Consider the following 22,717-nt stretch of genomic DNA (forward strand, 5'->3'; position numbering starts at 1 on the left):
TGATGACTGTGTCTGCCCCCAGGGGTAAGTGTCCTGGACTGATGACTGTGACTGCCCCCAGGGGTAAGTGTCCTGGACTGATGACTGTGACTGCCCCCAGGGGTAAGTGTCCTGGACTGATGACTGTGTGTAAGCAGACACATGACAGGGTCAGACAATCTCCTCTCCATTCATAGCGGAGCCGCAGCCGTCACGCAGTCAATGAGCAGCTGCTACCTGTAAGCCTGTGCCATCCGATCCCTGCCAAGGTCTAAAAAGTCACCTGCCACTTCACGGCGACCGCTTTAAAAGTGGGTCCCTACCCTATCGGTTACAGCACCGCATGGCGGCCCCCGCAGCACCGCTCCTGCAGAGGGAGCAACCGAATTTTAATTGAGGAATGACCTCATAAGTGTTTCCGCTCTGCCTTGTGCTCTCAGTTGGCCACTAGGGGCGCATGGAAAGTTGGGCTCATTCCATCTTTTCACACGTTGTGGTGCTGTGGGGGTGGCGTCTGTTGCTGTAGTGCTGCACTTGTGGGGTAACGTGGCCCAGAGCCAAGAAGGCTTGACACGGTCTGATAGCATGGGTGCTTTTGGGCCCCTGGGTTGCTCACTCTGCAGGAGCGGTGCTGCGGGGGCCGCCATGCGGTGCTGTAACCGATAGAGTAGGGACCCACTTTGAAAGTGGTCGCCGTGAAGTGGCAGGTGACTTATACAGTGTAATCAAAATGTTAACAAAGACCCTCATGTTCATGTTTATAAATTATGTCTGGCGGCTCCGATCAATGTATATATTGTGGACTGTGCGCCCCGTGTGTAATTTCTCACAATGCTGATATTGTGAATAGATAAGAATTCAATAAATGGTTAAAAAAAAATACTAGAATAACTTCAGATCTCATCTTGGGGGTGATCTAGGTGATTTATAACAGTTCAACTTTGTCATGGAAAAAATATTTTAAGATCTGTATTTATGAGCCTGGAGAGGATCGGGCCGCTCTATGTATCTGGAGGGGATCAGGCCGCTCTATGTATCTGGAGGGGATCGGGCTGGTCTATGTATCTGGAGGGGATCGGGCCGCTCTATGTATCTGGAGAGGATCAGGCCGCTCTATGTATCTGGAGAGGATCAGGCCGCTCTATGTATCTGGAGGGGATCAGGCCGCTCTATGTATCTGGAGAGGATCAGGCCGCTCTATGTATCTGGAGAGGATCAGGCCGCTCTATGTATCTGGAGAGGATCAGGCCGCTCTATGTATCTGGAGAGGATCAGGCCGCTCTATGTATCTGGAGAGGATCAGGCCGCTCTATGTATCTGGAGAGGATCGGGCCACTCTATGTATCTGGAGGGGATCGGGCCGCTCTATGTATCTGGAGGGGATCAGGCCGCTCTATGTATCTGGAGAGGATCAGGCCGCTCTATGTATCTGGAGGGGATCAGGCCGCTCTATGTATCTGGAGAGGATCAGGCCGCTCTATGTATCTGGAGGGGATCAGGCCGCTCTATGTATCTGGAGAGGATCGGGCCGCTCTATGTATCTGGAGAGGATCGGGCCGCTCTATGTATCTGGAGAGGATCGGGCCGCTCTATGTATCTGGAGGGGATCAGGCCGCTCTATGTATCTGGAGGGGATCGGGCTGGTCTATGTATCTGGAGGGGATCGGGCCGCTCTATGTATCTGGAGAGGATCAGGCCGCTCTATGTATCTGGAGAGGATCAGGCCGCTCTATGTATCTGGAGAGGATCAGGCCGCTCTATGTATCTGGAGAGGATCAGGCCGCTCTATGTATCTGGAGAGGATCGGGCCACTCTATGTATCTGGAGAGGATCGGGCCACTCTATGTATATGGAGGGGATCGGGCCGCTCTATGTATCTGGAGGGGATCAGGCCGCTCTATGTATCTGGAGGGGATCGGGCCGCTCTATGTATCTGGAGGGGATCGGGCCGCTCTATGTATCTGGAGAGGATCGGGCCGCTCTATGTATCTGGAGAGGATCGGGCCGCTCTATGTATCTGGAGGGGATCGGGACGCTCTATGTATCTGGAGAGGATCAGGCCGCTCTATGTATCTGGAGAGGATCAGGCCGCTCTATGTATCTGGAGGGGATCAGGCCGCTCTATGTATCTGGAGAGGATCGGGCCGCTCTATGTATCTGGAGAGGATCGGGCCGCTCTATGTATCTGGAGGGGATCGGGACGCTCTATGTATCTGGAGAGGATCAGGCCGCTCTATGTATCTGGAGAGGATCGGGCCGCTCTATGTATCTGGAGAGGATCAGGCCGCTCTATGTATCTGGAGGGGATCAGGCCGCTCTATGTATCTGGAGGGGATCAGGCCGCTCTATGTATCTGGAGGGGATCAGGCCGCTCTATGTATCTGGAGGGGATCAGGCTGCTCTATGTATCTGGAGAGGATCGGGCCGCTCTATGTATCTGGAGAGGATCGGGCCGCTCTATGTATCTGGAGAGGATCGGGCGCTCTATGTATCTGGAGAGGATCGGGCCGCTCTATGTATCTGGAGGGGATCGGGCCGCTCTATGTATCTGGAGAGGATCAGGCCGCTCTATGTATCTGGAGAGGATCAGGCCGCTCTATGTATCTGGAGAGGATCAGGCCGCTCTATGTATCTGGAGAGGATCAGGCCGCTCTATGTATCTGGAGGGGATCAGGCCGCTCTATGTATCTGGAGAGGATCAGGCCGCTCTATGTATCTGGAGGGGATCAGGCCGCTCTATGTATCTGGAGAGGATCGGGCCGCTCTATGTATCTGGAGAGGATCGGGCCGCTCTATGTATCTGGAGAGGATCAGGCCGCTCTATGTATCTGGAGGGGATCAGGCCGCTCTATGTATCTGGAGGGGATCGGGCTGGTCTATGTATCTGGAGGGGATCGGGCCGCTCTATGTATCTGGAGAGGATCAGGCCGCTCTATGTATCTGGAGAGGATCAGGCCGCTCTATGTATCTGGAGAGGATCAGGCCGCTCTATGTATCTGGAGAGGATCAGGCCGCTCTATGTATCTGGAGAGGATCGGGCCACTCTATGTATCTGGAGAGGATCGGGCCACTCTATGTATATGGAGGGGATCGGGCCGCTCTATGTATCTGGAGGGGATCAGGCCGCTCTATGTATCTGGAGGGGATCGGGCCGCTCTATGTATCTGGAGAGGATCGGGCCGCTCTATGTATCTGGAGAGGATCGGGCCGCTCTATGTATCTGGAGAGGATCGGGCCGCTCTATGTATCTGGAGGGGATCGGGACGCTCTATGTATCTGGAGAGGATCAGGCCGCTCTATGTATCTGGAGAGGATCAGGCCGCTCTATGTATCTGGAGAGGATCAGGCCGCTCTATGTATCTGGAGGGGATCAGGCCGCTCTATGTATCTGGAGAGGATCAGGCCGCTCTATGTATCTGGAGGGAATCAGGCCGCTCTATGTATCTGGAGAGGATCAGGCCGCTCTATGTATCTGGAGGGGATCAGGCCGCTCTATGTATCTGGAGAGGATCGGGCCGCTCTATGTATCTGGAGAGGATCGGGCCGCTCTATGTATCTGGAGGGGATCGGGCCGCTCTATGTATCTGGAGGGGATCGGGCCGCTCTATGTATCTGGAGGGGATCAGGCCGCTCTATGTATCTGGAGAGGATCAGGCCGCTCTATGTATCTGGAGGGGATCAGGCCGCTCTATGTATCTGGAGAGGATCAGGCCGCTCTATGTATCTGGAGGGGATCAGGCCGCTCTATGTATCTGGAGAGGATCAGGCCGCTCTATGTATCTGGAGGGGATCAGGCCGCTCTATGTATCTGGAGAGGATCGGGCCGCTCTATGTATCTGGAGAGGATCGGGCCGCTCTATGTATCTGGAGGGGATCGGGCCGCTCTATGTATCTGGAGGGGATCGGGCCGCTCTATGTATCTGGAGGGGATCAGGCCGCTCTATGTATCTGGAGAGGATCGGGCCGCTCTATGTATCTGGAGAGGATCAGGCCGCTCTATGTATCTGGAGGGGATCAGGCCGCTCTATGTATCTGGAGAGGATCGGGCCGCTCTATGTATCTGGAGATGATCGGGCCGCTCTATGTATCTGGAGGGGATCAGGCCGCTCTATGTATCTGGAGAGGATCAGGCTGCTCTATGTATCTGGAGGGGATCGGGCCGCTCTATGTATCTGGAGGGGATCGGGCCGCTCTATGTATCTGGAGAGGATCAGGCCGCTCTATGTATCTGGAGAGGATCGGGCCGCTCTATGTATCTGGAGAGGATCAGGCCGCTCTATGTATCTGGAGGGGATCAGGCCGCTCATTGGTTCCACTGTAATACAATGCAGATTTTCAGGAGAGTGGAAGAGATTCAAACAAATCTCATTCTCACGCAGTGGAAATAATCTGTCAAAAAAAGTTTCGATATTGACCTGCGGTGCAGTTTTTGACGCCGCAGAATGTCACTGATGCTTCGCAGTCGCTGCTCTTCAGTTGCAGATTTTTTCCCATTGAATTAAATGTGGGAAGACCTGCAGCAAAGTGCTGTGTGTTGCGACTTCTGCAGTGGAAACGCTGTGATTCTGCGGCAAATAAAAAAGTAAAATGTTTTTTTAAATGTAAATAAATAAAGCTGATACTTACCTGCTGCAGTAGTCCGAATGTTTCATCCCATGTGACTGCCGCAGCCAATCAAAGTCTGCAGTGGTCACATGGACTACAGTGCCATCCCAGGAGGCCGTGTTGCACTCAGAAGAGAGGGACATGCGTCGCCATGACTACGGGCAGGTAGTATAAACAATTACTTTTTTTTTTATTATTGCCGCGGGATTGCGGTTTATCGGAATTCCCTGCGGCTGCTGCCAGGGCGGATGCTCTGGGTAGTTTTACGTAGCATATTGGTCCTGGTTGGGAGTAGCGTGTCCCTGATGGTGGGGGCGCTGGTCCTGGTTGGGAGTAGCGTGTTCCTGATGGTGGGGGCGCTGGTCCTGGTTGGGAGTAGCGTGTCCCTGATGGTGGGGGCGCTGGTCCTGGTTGGGAGTAACGTGTCCCTGATGGTGGGGGGGCTGGTCCTGGTTGGGAGTAGCGTGTCCCTGATGGTGGGGGCGCTGGTCCTGGTTTGGAGTAGCGTGTCCCTGATGGTGGGGGCGCTGGTCCTGGTTGGGAGTAGCGTGTTCCTGATGGTGGGGGCGCTGGTCCTGGTTGGGAGTAGCGTGTCCCTGATGGTGGGGGCGCTGGTCCTGGTTGGGAGTAACGTGTCCCTGATGGTGGGGGGGCTGGTCCTGGTTGGGAGTAGCGTGTCCCTGATGGTGGGGGCGCTGGTCCTGGTTTGGAGTAGCGTGTCCCTGATGGTGGGGGCGCTGGTCCTGGTTGGGAGTAGCGTGTTCCTGATGGTGGGGGCGCTGGTCCTGGTTGGGAGTAGCGTGTCCCTGATGGTGGGGGCGCTGGTCCTGGTTGGGAGTAACGTGTCCCTGATGGTGGGGGGGCTGGTCCTGGTTGGGAGTAGCGTGTCCCTGATGGTGGGGGCGCTGGTCCTGGTTTGGAGTAGCGTGTCCCTGATGGTGGGGGCGCTGGGGACTCTCCTTTCTTCTTGTCGTGTCGCTCAATAAGCGGCTGGAGGATCAGATGACAGAACTGCTAAGAAGCTTAAGATTCCGGGGGGATCAGCACTTTCTAATTCCAGGTTTATAGATGAAGGTTTCATGTGAATTCCCGCAGCTGAGAATATTATAGTTGGTGCTTTGTGTCGGCGCTGCTGTAATCTTCCTGAAGTCTTCCTTGGGTTTATAAGAGGGACTTCTTCAGGGACTGTGGTCCTAGTAAGTCAATGTTCCCATGTGGTGGACTTGTAGCAGACGTGAGTGGGGTGGAGGTTCAGTCCTAGAAATATGACTGGGCTGTTTCTGAAAACCCTATAGAGATGTATGAACCGTCCTAGAAATCTGCTGTGTGTGAACATGAAGGAAGCGAGGACCCCCCTCCAACAAGCCGCATCCCGGGGGTCATTGTATTAGGACATGTTCACACCTTCTTCTCTGCTCAGACGCTGGCGTAGAAAGTGACGTCATTGTATCCGGCGGAGATTTCTCAGGTGGAACCTGCAGTCAGGAACGTTAATAAAGCAGCTGCGTTGTCCGTTCTCCGAGCGTTTTTTATACTGATGACCGATCCACAGGGTGGGTCATCAGTAAGTGATCGGTGGGAGTCTGACATCCGGACCCCGCGCCATGTAGCTGTGCCGGCGGCCTCCGGATGCTCTGCAGGGGTCGGTGACTGATCACAGTATGGCGGCCGGGTTACTGCAGCGCGGCCGCCATAGTGTGTACGGAGCCTACTACTTCCGGCACCGATCCTGCCTAATTTACAAGGGCAGCCGTAACAGCTGATCGCGCGGGGATCGGAGGTCAGACCCCACCGATCATATACTGGTGACCTACCCTGTTGATCGGCCATCTGTATGAAAAACAGCCCCGAGCCGCATGATAACCCTCTAACGTAGCAGTCGGCTAAGGGTGCTGCTCTGATACACGTGGGCCTTTGTGTATTAATTATTCACCATTTTCTAGATCTCATGCTTGCTGTCAGTGAATGGGAACATTCTTGTTTTATATTCAGGCCGTTCTATGTGGACTGGATACATTATATACTGTCACGGACACAGGGTGTGTGGACCCACTAGGCCGCTCCGCCGTAGCGGGGAGGCAGCTGACCAGGTCAGTCTATACGAAAGTCAATGGCAGAAAGTAACGCTTGGGTACCTGAAATAGTCTGGACGGTGGCTGTGGCTTCAGCACGGATGGAGGCAGGTCGCGCCAGACGTGGCGGGCAGTATCCGATTAAGCAGAAGACACTGGACGTGGCAGACGACACTACTCCAACGCAGGTAGGCACAGGAACTAGAACAATACAGAATACAGGAACGGGAAACACTAAGGGACCATTTGCGAGACAGACTGGGAAAACTAACAACGCTCAGGCGAGGACCAGAAGGCCTGGGGCCTTCTTATAGACCAGGAAATCAGGGCAGTTGATGATGATGACGAATAATTTGTGCGCGCGCTGGCCCTTTAAGGCTGTGCGCGAACGCGCGCACCTTACGGGACACAGCAGGACGGAGTGGAAGTGAGAGCTGGCGTCTCCTAGGAAGGAGACAGGGACCAGCGCTCACAGATCCATGGCTGCGGGCATCGGGGGGCGAGTAAACCCGGCGGCCATGGACGTTACATATACTCTGCTGTGAGCTGTTTTATGTTGATGGGCTGCTTAACCTTCAAATATAAACAAACATGTTCCCATTTACAAAAAGCAAGCAGAGATCTTGAAAATGGTACGGAATTGGAACCCAATGTTTAATAGGAACTTGCAGATCTTGTTATACACTGATTTAAGATTTATTTGCAGATGGGAAAATGTGTTTCTGCTGTTGTATGATCAGGATATGTATCTCGTGTACCGTCATGCATGCAGCAGAGCTGTGCGGGGATCACTGCGCGGCATCTGATGGAACATTCCTCCATATACACACTGCCCTCTGTAGATAGTGCCACTTGTAGATAGTGCCACCTGCTGTAGATAGTGCTACACACAGAACCCTTTTAGATAGTGCCACACCCCCCCTGTAGATGGTGCCACATCTCCCCCCGTGGATAGTGCCACATCTCTCCCCCCCCATGGGTAGTGCCACACACAGCCCCCCCCATAGATAGTGCCACACACAGCCCCCCCCATAGATAGTGCCACACACCCCCTCCCTGTACATAACCCTCTAGGAGTGGACTCCCCAGTCAGCGTGTTGCCAATGCTATGGCCAGGGATTCCGCTCCTGGAGGAGCCATGACGGCAGTGTAAAACACCCGGCATGGGCCCCCCAAGGGCAATGGGCCCCGGGTTCACCAGGTCCTGATGCCAGCCCTTCAGGGAAGCGTCACCGTAGGAGCGCCAGGTGAGTTTACAGGGGCCGGGAGTTCCAAAGGGAAATAGGAAACAAAATCAGCAACAGAATTTGCAGCGTTTGGTGCGGATTTCCTGTGGATTTCCTGTGGATTTCCTGTGGATTTTTGGTTGGATTCGCTGTGGAATTATCATGATTGATGATCTGTGGCTGAATGTAAACCTGGTGTTTGACTATTCCAATTCTTGACCTCATTGGCTGCTGGGTAACCTCTCACCTGATGGATGGGGCGGGGGGCACTCTCTTAGGTTCCGCTTTGGAGTTGTAGTAATATTGCAGGATTACAAGGAAAAAAATGTGAGCTCAGGATCCAGCCGTGTGGACAACGTAGATGTGAGAAGTTCTGTAACCCCAGGCCGGTCACCAGGATATTAGTGGAGGGTCCGGGATCTGCTCCCCCCACCCCATCGGTGTCTGCTGAGCCCAGTCCAGGATCCAGACAACAAAAAAGAACTGGTGTTTGATCTCTGCTCAATAACCTCCTGTATTATCCCCGGCCGCCGGGCTGAAGTCCCCGAACCCTCCAGGTTGGAATTTTCTAAAGACTAAATTAATGCTGATGAGTCTTCATTAAATGAACAGAAGAAGACGAGGAAATATCCGCAGCAGAGAAGAGACGGAGAGAAGAGACGGAGAGAAGAGACGGAGAGGAGAGGCGGGGAGGAGAGGCGGGGAGGAGAGGCGGGGAGGAGAGGCGGGGAGGAGAGGCGGGGAGGAGAGGCGGGGAGGGGAGGCGGGGAGGGGAGGCGGGGAGGGGAGGCGGGGAGGGGAGGCGGGGAGGGACGGAGACGGGGCGGAGAGGGGAGACGGGGAGGAGAGGCGGAGAGGCGGGGAGGAGAGGCGGGGAGGGGAGACAGAGGGGAGACGGGGAGTGGGGAGGAGAGGCGGGGAGGAGAGGCGGGGAGGAGAGGCGGGGAGGGGAGACGGGGAGGGGAGACGGAGAGACGGGGAGACGGGGCGGAGAGGGGAGACGGGGAGACGGGGCGGAGAGGGGAGACGGAGAGGGGAGACGGAGAGGGGAGACGGGGGGGCGGAGAGGGGAGACGGAGAGGGGAGACGGAGAGGAGAGGCGGAGAGGAGAGACTGAGACGGGGCGGAGAGGGGAGACTGAGACGGAGAGGGGAGACGGAGAGGGGAGACGGAGAGGGGAGACGGAGAGGGGAGGCGGAGAGGGGAGGCGGAGAGGGGAGGCGGAGAGGGGAGACGGAGAGGAGAGGCGGAGAGGGGAGACGGAGAGGAGAGGCGGAGAGGGGAGACGGAGAGGGGAGACGGAGAGGAGAGCCGGAGAGGAGAGGCGGAGAGGAGAGACTGAGACGGGGCGGAGAGGGGAGACTGAGAGGGGAGAGGAGAGGCGGAGAGGGGAGACGGAGAGGAGAGGCGGAGAGGGGAGACGGAGAGGAGAGGCGGAGAGGGGAGACGGAGAGGAGAGCCGGAGAGGAGAGGCGGAGAGGGGAGACTGAGGAGAGGCGGAGAGGGGAGACGGAGAGGAGAGGCGGAGAGGGGAGACGGAGAGGGGAGACGGAGAGGGGAGACGGAGAGGAGAGGCGGAGAGGGGAGACTGAGGAGAGGCGGAGAGGGGAGACGGAGAGGAGAGGCGGAGAGGGGAGACGGAGAGGAGAGCCGGAGAGGAGAGGCGGAGAGGAGAGACTGAGACGGGGCGGAGAGGGGAGACGGAGAGGGGAGACTGAGAGGAGAGGCGGAGAGGAGAGGTGGAGAGGGGAGCCTGAGAGACAGAGAAGAGACAGAGAAGAGACAGCAGCAAACCACGAGCTTCAGAATATCAAAACCTGAATTTGGCCAAAAACACATTTCAGAAAATGTTCAGTGAAAAATTCCAATAAAGGAAGAAAATCTGCGTCGCTCTCCTCCGGTGGAAAGATTTTATCAAAGGGGCCTCATCCGTGTAAACGAGTACCGATCAACCAGACAGATCATTGATCGCCGCTCGTTTGCTGTGATAAGTAATGTGTGGGGACGATCGCTTGTTTCTCCGATCACTCGTCCTCATACATTTCCATCATGGCGGCAGCGTCTCCCTGTTCACACACCAAGATCTGCTGCAGAAACGATGTGATCAGCCGATGAACGAGCATTTGCCCGATAATTGGCCACGTAAAAGGGCCTCTATATACGGGATTAGGAGCTCTATATAAGGGATTTAGAGCTGTGTATAAGGGATTAGGAGCTCTGTAGAAGGGATTAGGAGCTCTATAAGGGATTAGGAGCTCTGTATAAGGGAGTAGGAGCTCTATAGAAGGGATTAGGAGCTCTATATAAACTGTATATGAGGGATTAGGAGCTCTGTATAAGGGATTAGGAGCTCTGTATAAGGGATTAGGAGCTCTGTATAAGGGATTAGGAGCTCTATAGAAGGGATTAGGAGCTCTATAGAAGGGATTAGGAGCTCTGTATGAGGGATTAGGAGCTCTGTATGAGGGATTAGGAGCTCTGTATAAGGGATTAGGAGCTCTGTATGAGGGATTAGGAGCTCTGTATGAGGGATTAGGAGCTCTGTATAAGGGATTAGGAGCTCTGTATAAGGGATTAGGAGCTCTATAAAAGGGATTAGGAGCTCTATAGAAGGGATTAGGAGCTCTGTATAAGGGATTAGGAGCTCTGTATGAGGGATTAGGAGCTCTGTATGAGGGATTAGGAGCTCTGTATGAGGGATTAGGAGCTCTGTATAAGGGATTAGGAGCTGTATATGAGGGATTAGGAGCTGTATATGAGGGATTAGGATCTGTGTGGGATAACCTGATTATTGATATTATACCGGAGATATTGGGCCCCGCGGCGCTATCTTGGAGACCACGCTTGCACTTGTACAGATGTAGCCGTCTTTATCTTGACTTCACAGCGGCGAGATCCTGGTCTTGACTTTTCCAGCGGCTTTTGTCATGTGATGTCGCGCTGCAGCAAATGATCAGGGTCCAGATAAAGATGGCGACATCCGTAGCTCTTAGATTACAGGGATTGGCGCACACATGGCGCCGGTGCATTCTCGTGTAGAGTCGCTCACATGTGGTCATTTGTCTGCAGGCTGGTGAAACATGGCGCTGAGTGCTTGGACCCGGACGCCTGTCCCTGCTCATGGAAAGCCAAGGACTATTTCCCAGGAGACGTTGTCCGCTCGTCCTGTCACACCTGGTGAGTCGTCCGGGCACCTCTTCTATTCAGTCACTTCCCTTTAAACTGTGATCTTCATCCAGGACGCTGCAATGTTTTCAGCAGAACAGAGTATTTCAGGAGAGGAGTGTGCTGATCATATGAGGGGTCAGAGACTGAGTAGCGTAGTGGAAGGAGCAGCATCTCCAGCAGCACAGAGCATTTCAGGATGTAGAGTGGGGAATAAACATTATGAGGAAGCCCCTTTGTACCCGCTTTTATCATCCTCCGTCTGATGATGATTGATGATGTTGATAATTATGATGATGATGCTGATGATATTGATGATGATTATGAGTGATGATGATGATGATTATGATGAGGATGGTGATGATTATGAGGATGATGATGATGATGATGATGATATTGATTATGATTGAGGATGATGATGATGATATTGATGATGATGATGATGATGATGAGGATTATGATAATGATTATGATGATGAGGATTATGATAATGATTATGAGGATGATGATGATTATGAGGATGAGGATGATTATGAGGAGGATGATGATATTGATAATGATGATTATGAGGAGGATGATGATGATATTGATGATTATGAGGATGATGATGATGATGATTATGAGGAGGATGATTATGAGGATGATGATATTGATGATGATGATTATGAGGATGATGATGATTATGAGGATGATTATAGGGATGATGATGATGATGATTATGAGGATGATGATTATGAGGATGATTATAAGGATGATGATGATGATTATGAGGAGGATGATATTGATAATGATTGAGGATGATGATATTGATGATTATGAGGATGATGATGAGGATGATGATGATGATGATGATGATAATGAGGATGATTATGAGGATGATGATGATATTGATAATGATGATTATGAGGATGATGATGATATTGATAATGATGATTATGAGGAGGATGATTATGAGGATGATGATATTGATGATGATTATGAGGATGATGATGATGATGATGATGATATTGATAATGATTATGAGGATGATGATTATGAGGATGATGATGATGATATTGATAATGGTGATTATGAGGATGATGATTATGAGGATGATGATTATGAGGATGATGATTATGAGGATGATGATTATGAGGATGATGATTATGAGGATGATGATGATATTTATTACTATGAGGAGGATGATTATGAGGATGATGATATTGATTACTATGAGGATGATGATGATTATGAGTGATGATGATTATGAGGATGATGATGATGATTATTATGATTATGAGGATGATGTTGATGAGGATGATTATGAGGAGGATGATATTGATGATGATGATTGAGGATGATGATATTGATGATGATGATTGAGGATGATGATATTGATGATGATGATTGAGGATGATGATGATTGAGGATGATGATGATGATGATAATGATGATTATGATGAGGATGATTATGATGATATTGATGATGATGATTATGAGGATCATGATGATGAGGATGATGTTGATGAGGATGATTATGAGGATGATGATGATATTGATAATGATGATTATGAGGATGATGATGATATTGATAATGATTATGAGGATGATTATGATTATGAGGATGATGTTGATGAGGATGATATTGATAATGATTATGAGGATGATGATATTGATGATGATGATGATGATTATGAGGATGATGATTATGAGGATGATGATGAGGATTATGATAATGATTATGAGGATGATGATGATTATGAGGATGATGATGATGATTATTATGATTATGAGGATGATGTTGATGAGGATGATTATGAGGAGGATGATATTGATAATGATTATGAGGATGATGATATTGATGATGATGATTGAGGATGATGATGATTATGAGGATGATGATGATGATGATGATGATAATGAGGATGATGATTATGAGGATGATGATGATTATGAGGATGATGATGAGGATGATGTTGATGAGGATGATTATGAGGATGATGATGATATTGATAATGATGATTATGAGGAGGATGATTATGATGATATTGATGATGATGATTGAGGATGATGATGATATTGATAATGATTATGAGGATGATGATGATAAGGATGATGATGATATTGATGATTATGAGGATGATGATTATGAGGAGGATGATTATGAGGATGATGATATTGATTACTATGAGGATGATGATGATTATGTTGATGATTGAGAATGATGATGATGATATTGATAATGATGATTATGAGGATGATGATTATGAGGATGATGATTATGAGGATGATGATTATGAGGATGATGATTCTGAGGATGATGATGATATTGATTACTATGAGGATGATGATGATATTGATGATGATGATATTGATGATGATGATGATATTGATGATGATGATATGGATGAGGATGAGGATGATGAGGATGATGATGATGATGATGATGATAATGAGTGATGATGAGGATTATGATAATGATTATGAGGATGATGATGATTGAGGATGATGTTGATGAGGATGATTATGAGGATGATGATATTGATAATGATGATTATGAGGAGGATGATTATGAGGATGATGATATTGATGATGATGATTATGAGGATGATGATGATTAGAATGATGATGATGATTATGAGGATGATGATTATGAGGATGATTATAAGGATGATGATTATGAGGATTATGATGATGAGGATGATTATGAGGATGATGATGATATTGATAATGATGATTATGAGGAGGATGATTATGATGATATTGATGATTATGAGGATGATGATATTGATAATGATTATGAGGATGATAAGGATGATGATGATGATGATTATGAGGAGGATGATGATATTGATTACTATGAGGATGATGATGATTGAGTGATGATGATTATGAGGATGATGATGATGATATTGATAATGATTGAGGATGATGATTATGAGGATGATGATTATGAGGATGATGATTATGAGGATGATGATTATGAGGATGATGATGATATTGATTACTATGAGGATGATGATGATATTGATGATGATTATGAGAATGGTGATGATTAGAATGATGATGATGATTATGAGGATGATGATTATGAGGATGATTATAAGGATGATGATTATGAGGATTATGATGATGAGGATGATGTTGATGAGGATGATTATGAGGATGATGATGATATTGATAATGATGATTATGAGGAGGATGATTATGATGATATTGATGATTATGAGGATGATGATATTGATAATGATTATGAGGATGATAAGGATGATGATGATGATGATGATTATGAGGAGGATGATGATATTGATTACTATGAGGATGATGATGATTGAGTGATGATGATTATGAGGATGATGATGATGATATTGATAATGATTGAGGATGATGATTATGAGGATGATGATTATGAGGATGATGATGATATTGATTACTATGAGGATGATGATGATATTGATGATGATTATGAGAATGGTGATGATTATAATGATGATGATTATGAGGATGATGATTATAAGGATGATGATTATAAGGATGATGATTATGAGGATTATGATGATGAGGATGATGTTGATGAGGATGATTATGAGGAGGATGATGATATTGATAATGATGATTATGAGGATGATGATGATATTGATAATGATGATTATGAGGAGGATGATTATGAGGATGATGATATTGATGATTATGAGGATAATGATAATATTGATAATGATGATTATGAGGAGGATGATTATGAGGATAATGATATTGATGATTATGAGGATGATGATAATATTGATAATGATTATGAGGATGATGATAAGGATGATGATGATATTGATGATGATGATATTGATGATGATGATATTGATGATGATTATGAGGATGATGATGATGATGAGGATGATGATTATGAGGATGATGATTATGACGATGATTATGAGGATGATGATTATGAGGATGATGATGATATTGATTACTATGAGGATGATGATGATATTGATGATGATTATGAGAATGGTGATGATTATAATGATGATGATGATTATGAGGAGGATGATTATAAGGATGATGATTATAAGGATGATGATTATAAGGATGATGATTATAAGGATGATGATTATGAGGATGATGATATTGATGATGATTATGAGAATGATGATTATGAGGATGATTATAAGGATGATGATTATGAGGAGGATGATGATATTGATAATGATGATTATGAGGATGATGATATTGATGATTATGAGGATGATGATATTGATAATGATGATTATGAGGATGATGATATTGATGATTATGAGGATGATGATGATATTGATAATGATGATTATGAGGATGATGATGATTGATGATGATTATGAGAATGATGATGATGATAATGATGATTATGAGGATGATGATGATAATGATGTGTGTTGCAGTGTTTGCCGCCATGGAGCCTTTCAGTGCGTCTTCCACCCCTGTCCCTCCATGTGCACGTTCTACGGTGATCGCCATTACCGGACATTTGATGGTTTGACCTTTGATTTTGTCGGATCGTGTGAAGTTCATCTTGTGAAGGTGAGAGCTGCTGCTGCCTGGATTACAGGTGATCTGACATTACCTGACGGGACTTGCCTCCGCGCCCCTCATCCTCCGCGCCCCTCATCCTCCGCGCCCCTCACCCTCCGCGCCGCTCATCCTCCGCGCCAGCCGTGTACTCACTCCCTGCTCCTGCGCAGTGTGGCTGCGTACATCAGGCGTATAGAAAGAGCTGACGGGTGAGATCGGGAAAGTCTTCCTTGGCTAATGCCGGGCACCTCCGGCCGCTCCCAGGCTTTCTGGAATATTTTTGGTTTCAGCCGCTCAGAATTCCCAGTTTTCGAGTGAGCGGCTGTAGATGGCGATTCCTGAGCGACCGTGTAAAGTGATTGGTCTCGCCTCAGGAGAGCCACATAACTGGTAGCCCAGGGGCCACTACAGCACGGGGCTCCTTGTAGTCATTACTGTGACCTCTGAGGGTCTCTACTCATCTCTTCTGTATACTGCAGACAGTTTGGCCCCCACCCCCACTATATGTTGACATTAACCCCTCTCCTCCCACAGGCTCGGACACCAAGCAACTTCTCTGTCACAGCAGAAAATGTCAATTGTTACAGCACCGGCGCCATCTGCCGAAAAATCATCTCCATCCGCGTGGGCCGCTCGTTAATCCTATTCCAGGACGACACAGGAACCCCGGTAACTAAGCGGCCGCTTCTCACCCCAAATCTGCAATAAAAGGGACCAGAGAGCCTAGAAGAAGCCGCATGTCCCACCTGGGGCATTTAGTTGGGGGTAATCTTGTGGAGGGTAATATTGTGTGTAGAGGGTAATCTTGTTGGGCTATACTTGTGGGGGTGTAATATTGTGGAGGGTAATCCTGAAGTGCTATACTTGTGGGGGTAATATTGTGGGGGGGGATGTAATATTGTAGGGGTAATATTGTGGAGGGTAATCCTGTGGGTGTAATCTTGAAGTGCTATACTTGTGGGGGGGGGGGGTAAGCTTGTAGGGGCTATACATGTGGAGGGTAATCTTGTGGGGGTAATCCTGTGGGGCTATACATGTGTAGGTTAATCTTGTGGGGGTGGTGTAATATTGTAGGGGTAATATTGTGGAGGGTAATCCTGTGGGTGTAATCTTGAAGGGCTATACTTGTGGGGGGGGGGGTAAACTTGTAGGGGCTATACATGTGGAGGGTAATCTTGTGGGGGTAATCCTGTGGGGCTATACATGTGGGGGCTATACATGTGTAGGGTAATCTTGTGGGGGTGGTGTAATATTGTAAGGGTAATATTGTGGAGGGTAATCCTGTGGGTGTAATCTTGAAGGGCTATACATGTGGGGGCTATACTTGTGGGGGCCGCGCAGTGCTCTGACCGCCCGTTTCTGATCTGTTCCAGAGTCCATGGAGCGTGATTGATCAGTCCCAGGAGCTGCACATCTGGCAGGCCGGCTTCTTCACCTTCATCCACTTCCCCTCGGAATATATAACACTTCTGTGGGACCAGAGGACGACCCTTCACATCCAGGCCGGGCCCCAGTGGCAGGTAATGTCTGAGGGCCCCGTGTCGCCCTGCGGTGTTGATGTTGTGATGACATCATGTTCCCTTCTCTCTTCTCAGGGTCAGCTGAATGGACTCTGTGGAAATTTTGACCTGAAAACAGTCAATGAGATGAGAACTCCGGACGACTTTGAGTTGTCGAATCCTCAGGAATTTGGAAGCAGCTGGAAAACGGCCGAGGTAACGGGAGAATCCGCGTCTCCGGCATTGATTGGTTCTCCTTGTACATTGTGGTGGATGATACATTGTTACAGTGTGATCGGTGGATGATACGTTGTTACAGTGTGATCGGTGGATGATACGTTGTTACAGTGTGATCGGTGGATGATGCGTTGTTACAGTGTGATCGGTGGATGATACGTTGTTACAGTGTGATCGGTGGATGATGCGTTGTTACAGTGTGATTGGTGGATGATACATTGTTACAGTGTGATCGGTGGATGATACATTGTTACAGTGTGATCGGTGGATGATGCGTTGTTACAGTGTGATCGGTGGATGATACGTTGTTACAGTGTGATCGGTGGATGATGCGTTGTTACAGTGTGATTGGTGGATGATACATTGTTACAGTGTGATCGGTGGATGATACATTGTTACAGTGTGATCGGTGGATGATGCGTTGTTACAGTGTGATCGGTGGATGATACATTGTTACAGTGTGATCGGTGGATGATGCGTTGTTACAGTGTGATCGGTGGATGATGCGTTGTTACAGTGTGATCGGTGGATGATACGTTGTTACAGTGTGATCGGTGGATGATACGTTGTTACAGTGTGATCGGTGGATGATGCGTTGTTACAGTGTGATCGGTGGATGATACGTTGTTACAGTTTGATCGGTGGATGATACATTGTTACAGTGTGATCGGTGGATGATACATTGTTACAGTGTGATCGGTGGATGATACGTTGTTACAGTGTGATCGGTGGATGATGCGTTGTTACAGTGTGATTGGTGGATGATACGTTGTTACGGTGTGATTGGTGGATGATACGTTGTTACAGTGTGATTGGTGGATGATACGTTGTTACGGTGTGATCGGTGGATGATACGTTGTTACGGTGTGATCGGTGGATGATACGTTGTTACGGTGTGATCGGTGGATGATGCGTTGTTACGGTGTGATTGGTGGATGATACGTTGTTACGGTGTGATTGGTGGATGATATGTTGTTACAGTGTGATCGGTGGATGATACCACATTGTTGCAAGTTGTGTATTGTTCCTACAGTTAATGTGTTATTTAGTGTCTTGACAGCCCAGACACCCGGAGTCCCTGCCACATGAACCCCCTGCGGGAGCCTTTTGCCAAGAAGCAATGTGGGATTTTACTGAGTGAAGTATTTGAAGACTGCCACCCGGTGGTGAGTTCTGCTGCTGCACCCTACCAGTGCAATAATATACATTATAATATGTAATATATTATGTAATATAATATGTAATATAGGCTGGCAACATGGGTGCTGATGGTCTCTGGGTAGCGCCCCCTGCAGATGCTGTCTTACAGCGGCATTGGTTGCCATGGGATACTACACCTGGTAGAGCAGGGACCCACTGGGTAGAGGTCGCCGTGAAGTGGCAAAATGTATAGCGAGAACCTCATGTCCGGACGTTTTCTACATTTTGCTGAGCCGCAACAGATCCAGTCTAGAAAGTGGCCGCGCGACCAGGAATTCTTCTCTCCCTGGTGGATTATCAGCTCACCCACAATATATAGCTGGGAGCTGCGGTCTCTAGGGTGGTACCTGAACAATGATCATGTGTGGCGTAATATCCATGTGTACTGTGATATCAGTGATATGTGTGCTGTCATGATACTTATGTGTGCCGTAATATTCTTAACAGTCATGTGTATTGTGATATTCATCTGTGGTATAATGTCCCTATATGTCGTGATATTCATCTGTGGTATAATGTCCCTATATGTCGTGATATTCATCTGTGTGGTGATATTTGTGCGTTTGTGTTATGCATCAGGTGGATGTGACTTGGTTTTACTCCAACTGCCTGTCTGACACGTGTGGCTGTAATCACGGTGGGGACTGTGAGTGTTTCTGTACCAGTGTCTCAGCCTATGCCCATCAATGCTGCCAGCAGGGAATCACCGTGGACTGGAGGTCACCCCGAATCTGTCGTAAGTTTGAGGCCAATCACCACTTCCCAACATTAGTCTGGTGTCTCATGCTCCTGCCCTCTTATGCTCCTGCCCTCTTTTGCTCCTGCCCTCTTTTGCTCCTGCCCTCTTATGCTCCTGCTCTCTGCTGCTGCTCTTGCTCTCTGCTGCTGCTCTTGCTCTCTGCTGCTGCTCTTGCTCTCTGCTGCTGCTCCTGCTCTCTGCTGCTGCTGCTGCTCTCTTCTGCTGCTGCTGCTGCTCTCTTCTGCTGCTGCTGCTGCTGCTCTCTTCTGCTGCTGCTGCTTCTCTCTTCTGCCGCTCCTTCTTCTCTCTTCTGCCGCTCCTTCTTCTCTCTTCTGCCGCTCCTTCTTCTCTCTTCTGCCGCTCCTTCTTCTCTCTTCTGCCGCTCCTTCTTCTCTCTTCTGCCGCTCCTTCTTCTCTCTTCTGCCGCTCCTTCTCTCTTCTGCCGCTCCTTCTTCTCTCTTCTGCTGCTCCTTCTTCTCTCTTCTGCTGCTCCTTCTTCTTCTCTCTTCTTCTGCTGCTCCTTCTTCTTCTCTCTTCTTCTGCTGCTCCTTCTTCTTCTCTCTTCTTCTGCTGCTCCTTCTTCTTCTCTCTTCTGCTGCTGCTCCTTCTTCTCTCTTCTGCTGCTGCTCCTTCTTCTCTCTTCTGCTGCTGCTCCTTCTTCTCTCTTCTGCTGCTGCTCCTTCTTCTCTCCTTCTGCTGCTGCTCCTTATTCTCTCCTTCTGCTGCTGCTCCTTATTCTCTCTTTTGCTCTTACCCCTGGTCCGGGAGCACAATGCAGGAGCAAAAGAGCACTAGTCTCATGTGTTCAGTGGCCCCGGGGCCCAGGAGCTTCTTTTATACTCATACACTGCAGATATTTCTCATACACAAGTGAGATTCTCCCTCCTGACACAGCTGCATGTTCGAGGATGTCCTTTCATGCAGCTGTATGTGATGACATTAGAGCTGTATTATTATATGAATATAACGGATACTCTGCCTTCTCATCTAATCCCTTGTCTTTCTTTCCAGCTTATGACTGTGAATTCTACAATAAAGGTGAGTTTATGCTCCTCTTCGCTGTAGGAGTCCTGGGCACATATAGGGTGCGGCCGCTGGGCTATATGGCAGAATTCTGGCCATTTGGGATCTGTTTGGGATTCTAAAACTGGGACAAATAACAGAGGCCAATAATAAAGCATCAGCGCTGAGCTCTGGAGTCCAGGTACCTGTGCTACACCTAGGCGGTCACGCTGTCCATAGGAACGTATTGAGCAGCTTGAAAATCTCTTCAGAATTGCTCCAGACGAGGGATTTGACATGCCGGGATCTCAGAGATCAGCACTTCAGGAGAGTTGGGAAGACGTTTTCAAGCTGCTCAATACATTCCTATGGACATCGATTTATTTATTTTTGCTCACTAAGAAAAAGTCTATGTCTAGGCCCGGCCTAAACCCTGAAATGTCCTCAGCACACGGGAATCCTCAGATATATTAGGAGTGATCTGAATTTTACATCTATAATGTGCCACTAGGGGGCAGCAGTGGTCAGCGATCAGACACTCAGTGACATCACAGTCTGAGCTTCTCCGTGTATATCAGAACATACTGTAATGAGGTTCTAGAGTCGTCCGGGCCCCATGATGGGTGCATAGTCTGTACTGTACTGAGAACACGTCTACTATACAGCCGGCATATGACATCCACTGATATTGGTTTCTGGATGCTCCCATTCTGTCTTCAGTTCTAGGAAAGGGTCCATACCGGTTGCGTCACGTGGACAGTGGTCTGGTGCTGTCTGTCCGGATGACCGATGCCACTGTTATGCCAATGAGAGAAGATCGTGAGATGCCTGGATATACTGTAGACTTCATGATGACCCCGGGACTATTCAGAGCACACGGTGAGATGTCTGGTTGGGCACAGATGTACTCTGCACTGTGCGGTGGTAATGTGGGGGTAAGGTCCCGTTCCTCGGGGTCTTCCAGTGGGTTACCCTTCCTTCTTACTACCGGTTATTTGAGGAATGAAGGGAGAAGATGGGGTCCAGTTCCCCTTTCATGTACAGAGGACCCTGATGGTGATCAACATTTAACATACGGTTCTGTATAACGAGTTCCAGCCCTCCGAGTCCATCAGGCAGTCTAGACCTTAGTGGCTCCGTGTCTCGGGAGGTGGTCGTTCTCTGGCGCCTCCTATCTGTAGATATCGTTATTTACTCTCCTCAGAAATTCCAGATGTATTTGTGACTGCTCGTTGCCCCTGGTCACCTGCGGAGAACATCCGTATTGGACATCGGGTTTCTGGACTTGACCTGATCGTTATATTTCCACAGACAGGAACCTGGTCTCCGTAGAGTTAGCCGAGCGGCCAAACTTCTTCTTACATCTGGGAAGCAATGGAACCCTACAAGAGTCCAAATGGCAGAGAAGCGATGAGTTCCAGAGACGCTCCACATTCATCATCCACAAGAACAGGTGGACGGCAGGATATAGCGCCTTCGAGAGTCTCGCTAAACCCGGACACTTTGTGAGAGTCTCATCCTCCCTCATCTACCTGACAAAGTATCATCATTCCGCTGCTTTCAGGCTCTCCACCCTCTTCAGATTATCAGGTAAACGCCAGAAGTGTCTTTTCCTTATTACTGCGCACAATTCTCACAGCTCTGCCACAGGTGATTGGTTCAGATCCCATCCAGTTCCCTTTAAAGAACCCACAAATAATCCCTCATCTGCTGGAGTGTAAGCAGCGCCCCGTTATCAGTAGCCTCATGGCGCCATTACCTGCAGTACATAGAGTAACTGTAGTATGTAGAGAATGATGACCACACCAGGGTGTGGGGTGGAAGTGGATATAGCACGAGGTGATCACCCCATTACACCCACTGCACTGAGACACAGTCACACTCTGTGGATCTAACTCCAGTATGTGGCGAGTGCTGGATCCCCAACTTCACAAATGACAGATTCTGAATATCTAATGTCTCTCGATCGAGAGTTGTCTCAGAATCAGAAATCATGTACAGGTTCTCAGACCTCCATACTATGCCTCATCTCACCCCATACAAGAGCCACGCCGCATCTCACCCCATACAAGAGCCACGCCGCATCTCACCCCATACAAGAGCCACGCCGCATCTCACCCCATACAAGAGCCACGCCGCATCTCACCCCATACAAGAGCCACGCCGCATCTCACCCCATACAAGAGCCACGCCGCATCTCACCCCATACAAGAGCCACGCCGCATCTCACCCCATACAAGAGCCACGCCGCATCTCACCCCATACAAGAGCCACGCCGCATCTCACCCCATACAAGAGCCACGCCGCATCTCACCCCATACAAGAGCCACGCCGCATCTCACCCCATACAAGAGCCACGCCGCATCTCACCCCATACAAGAGCCACGCCGCATCTCACCCCATACAAGAGCCACGCCGCATCTCACCCCATACAAGAGCCACGCCGCATCTCACCCCATACAAGAGCCACGC

The 22,717-nt window shown here is 48.9% G+C and overlaps 1 protein-coding gene across 1 annotated transcript in view; it reads left to right on the forward strand.

Annotated features, from left to right (window-relative positions):
* The window catches only part of OTOG (otogelin), a 98,606-nt gene that overhangs the window by 21,414 nt on the left and 54,475 nt on the right, over window positions 1–22,717 (forward strand). The window contains exons 9-18 of the mRNA XM_075836793.1: window positions 10,952–11,059; window positions 15,439–15,577; window positions 16,103–16,237; window positions 16,942–17,088; window positions 17,164–17,283; window positions 18,354–18,470; window positions 19,084–19,240; window positions 20,255–20,281; window positions 20,966–21,124; window positions 21,557–21,835. Coding sequence (XP_075692908.1) covers window positions 10,952–11,059; window positions 15,439–15,577; window positions 16,103–16,237; window positions 16,942–17,088; window positions 17,164–17,283; window positions 18,354–18,470; window positions 19,084–19,240; window positions 20,255–20,281; window positions 20,966–21,124; window positions 21,557–21,835 — 1,388 coding nt within the window. The remainder of the gene's footprint in view (window positions 1–10,951; window positions 11,060–15,438; window positions 15,578–16,102; window positions 16,238–16,941; window positions 17,089–17,163; window positions 17,284–18,353; window positions 18,471–19,083; window positions 19,241–20,254; window positions 20,282–20,965; window positions 21,125–21,556; window positions 21,836–22,717) is intronic.

This window comes from Rhinoderma darwinii, chromosome 9 (genome assembly GCF_050947455.1).
Source record: "Rhinoderma darwinii isolate aRhiDar2 chromosome 9, aRhiDar2.hap1, whole genome shotgun sequence".
Taxonomy (NCBI): domain Eukaryota; kingdom Metazoa; phylum Chordata; class Amphibia; order Anura; family Rhinodermatidae; genus Rhinoderma; species Rhinoderma darwinii.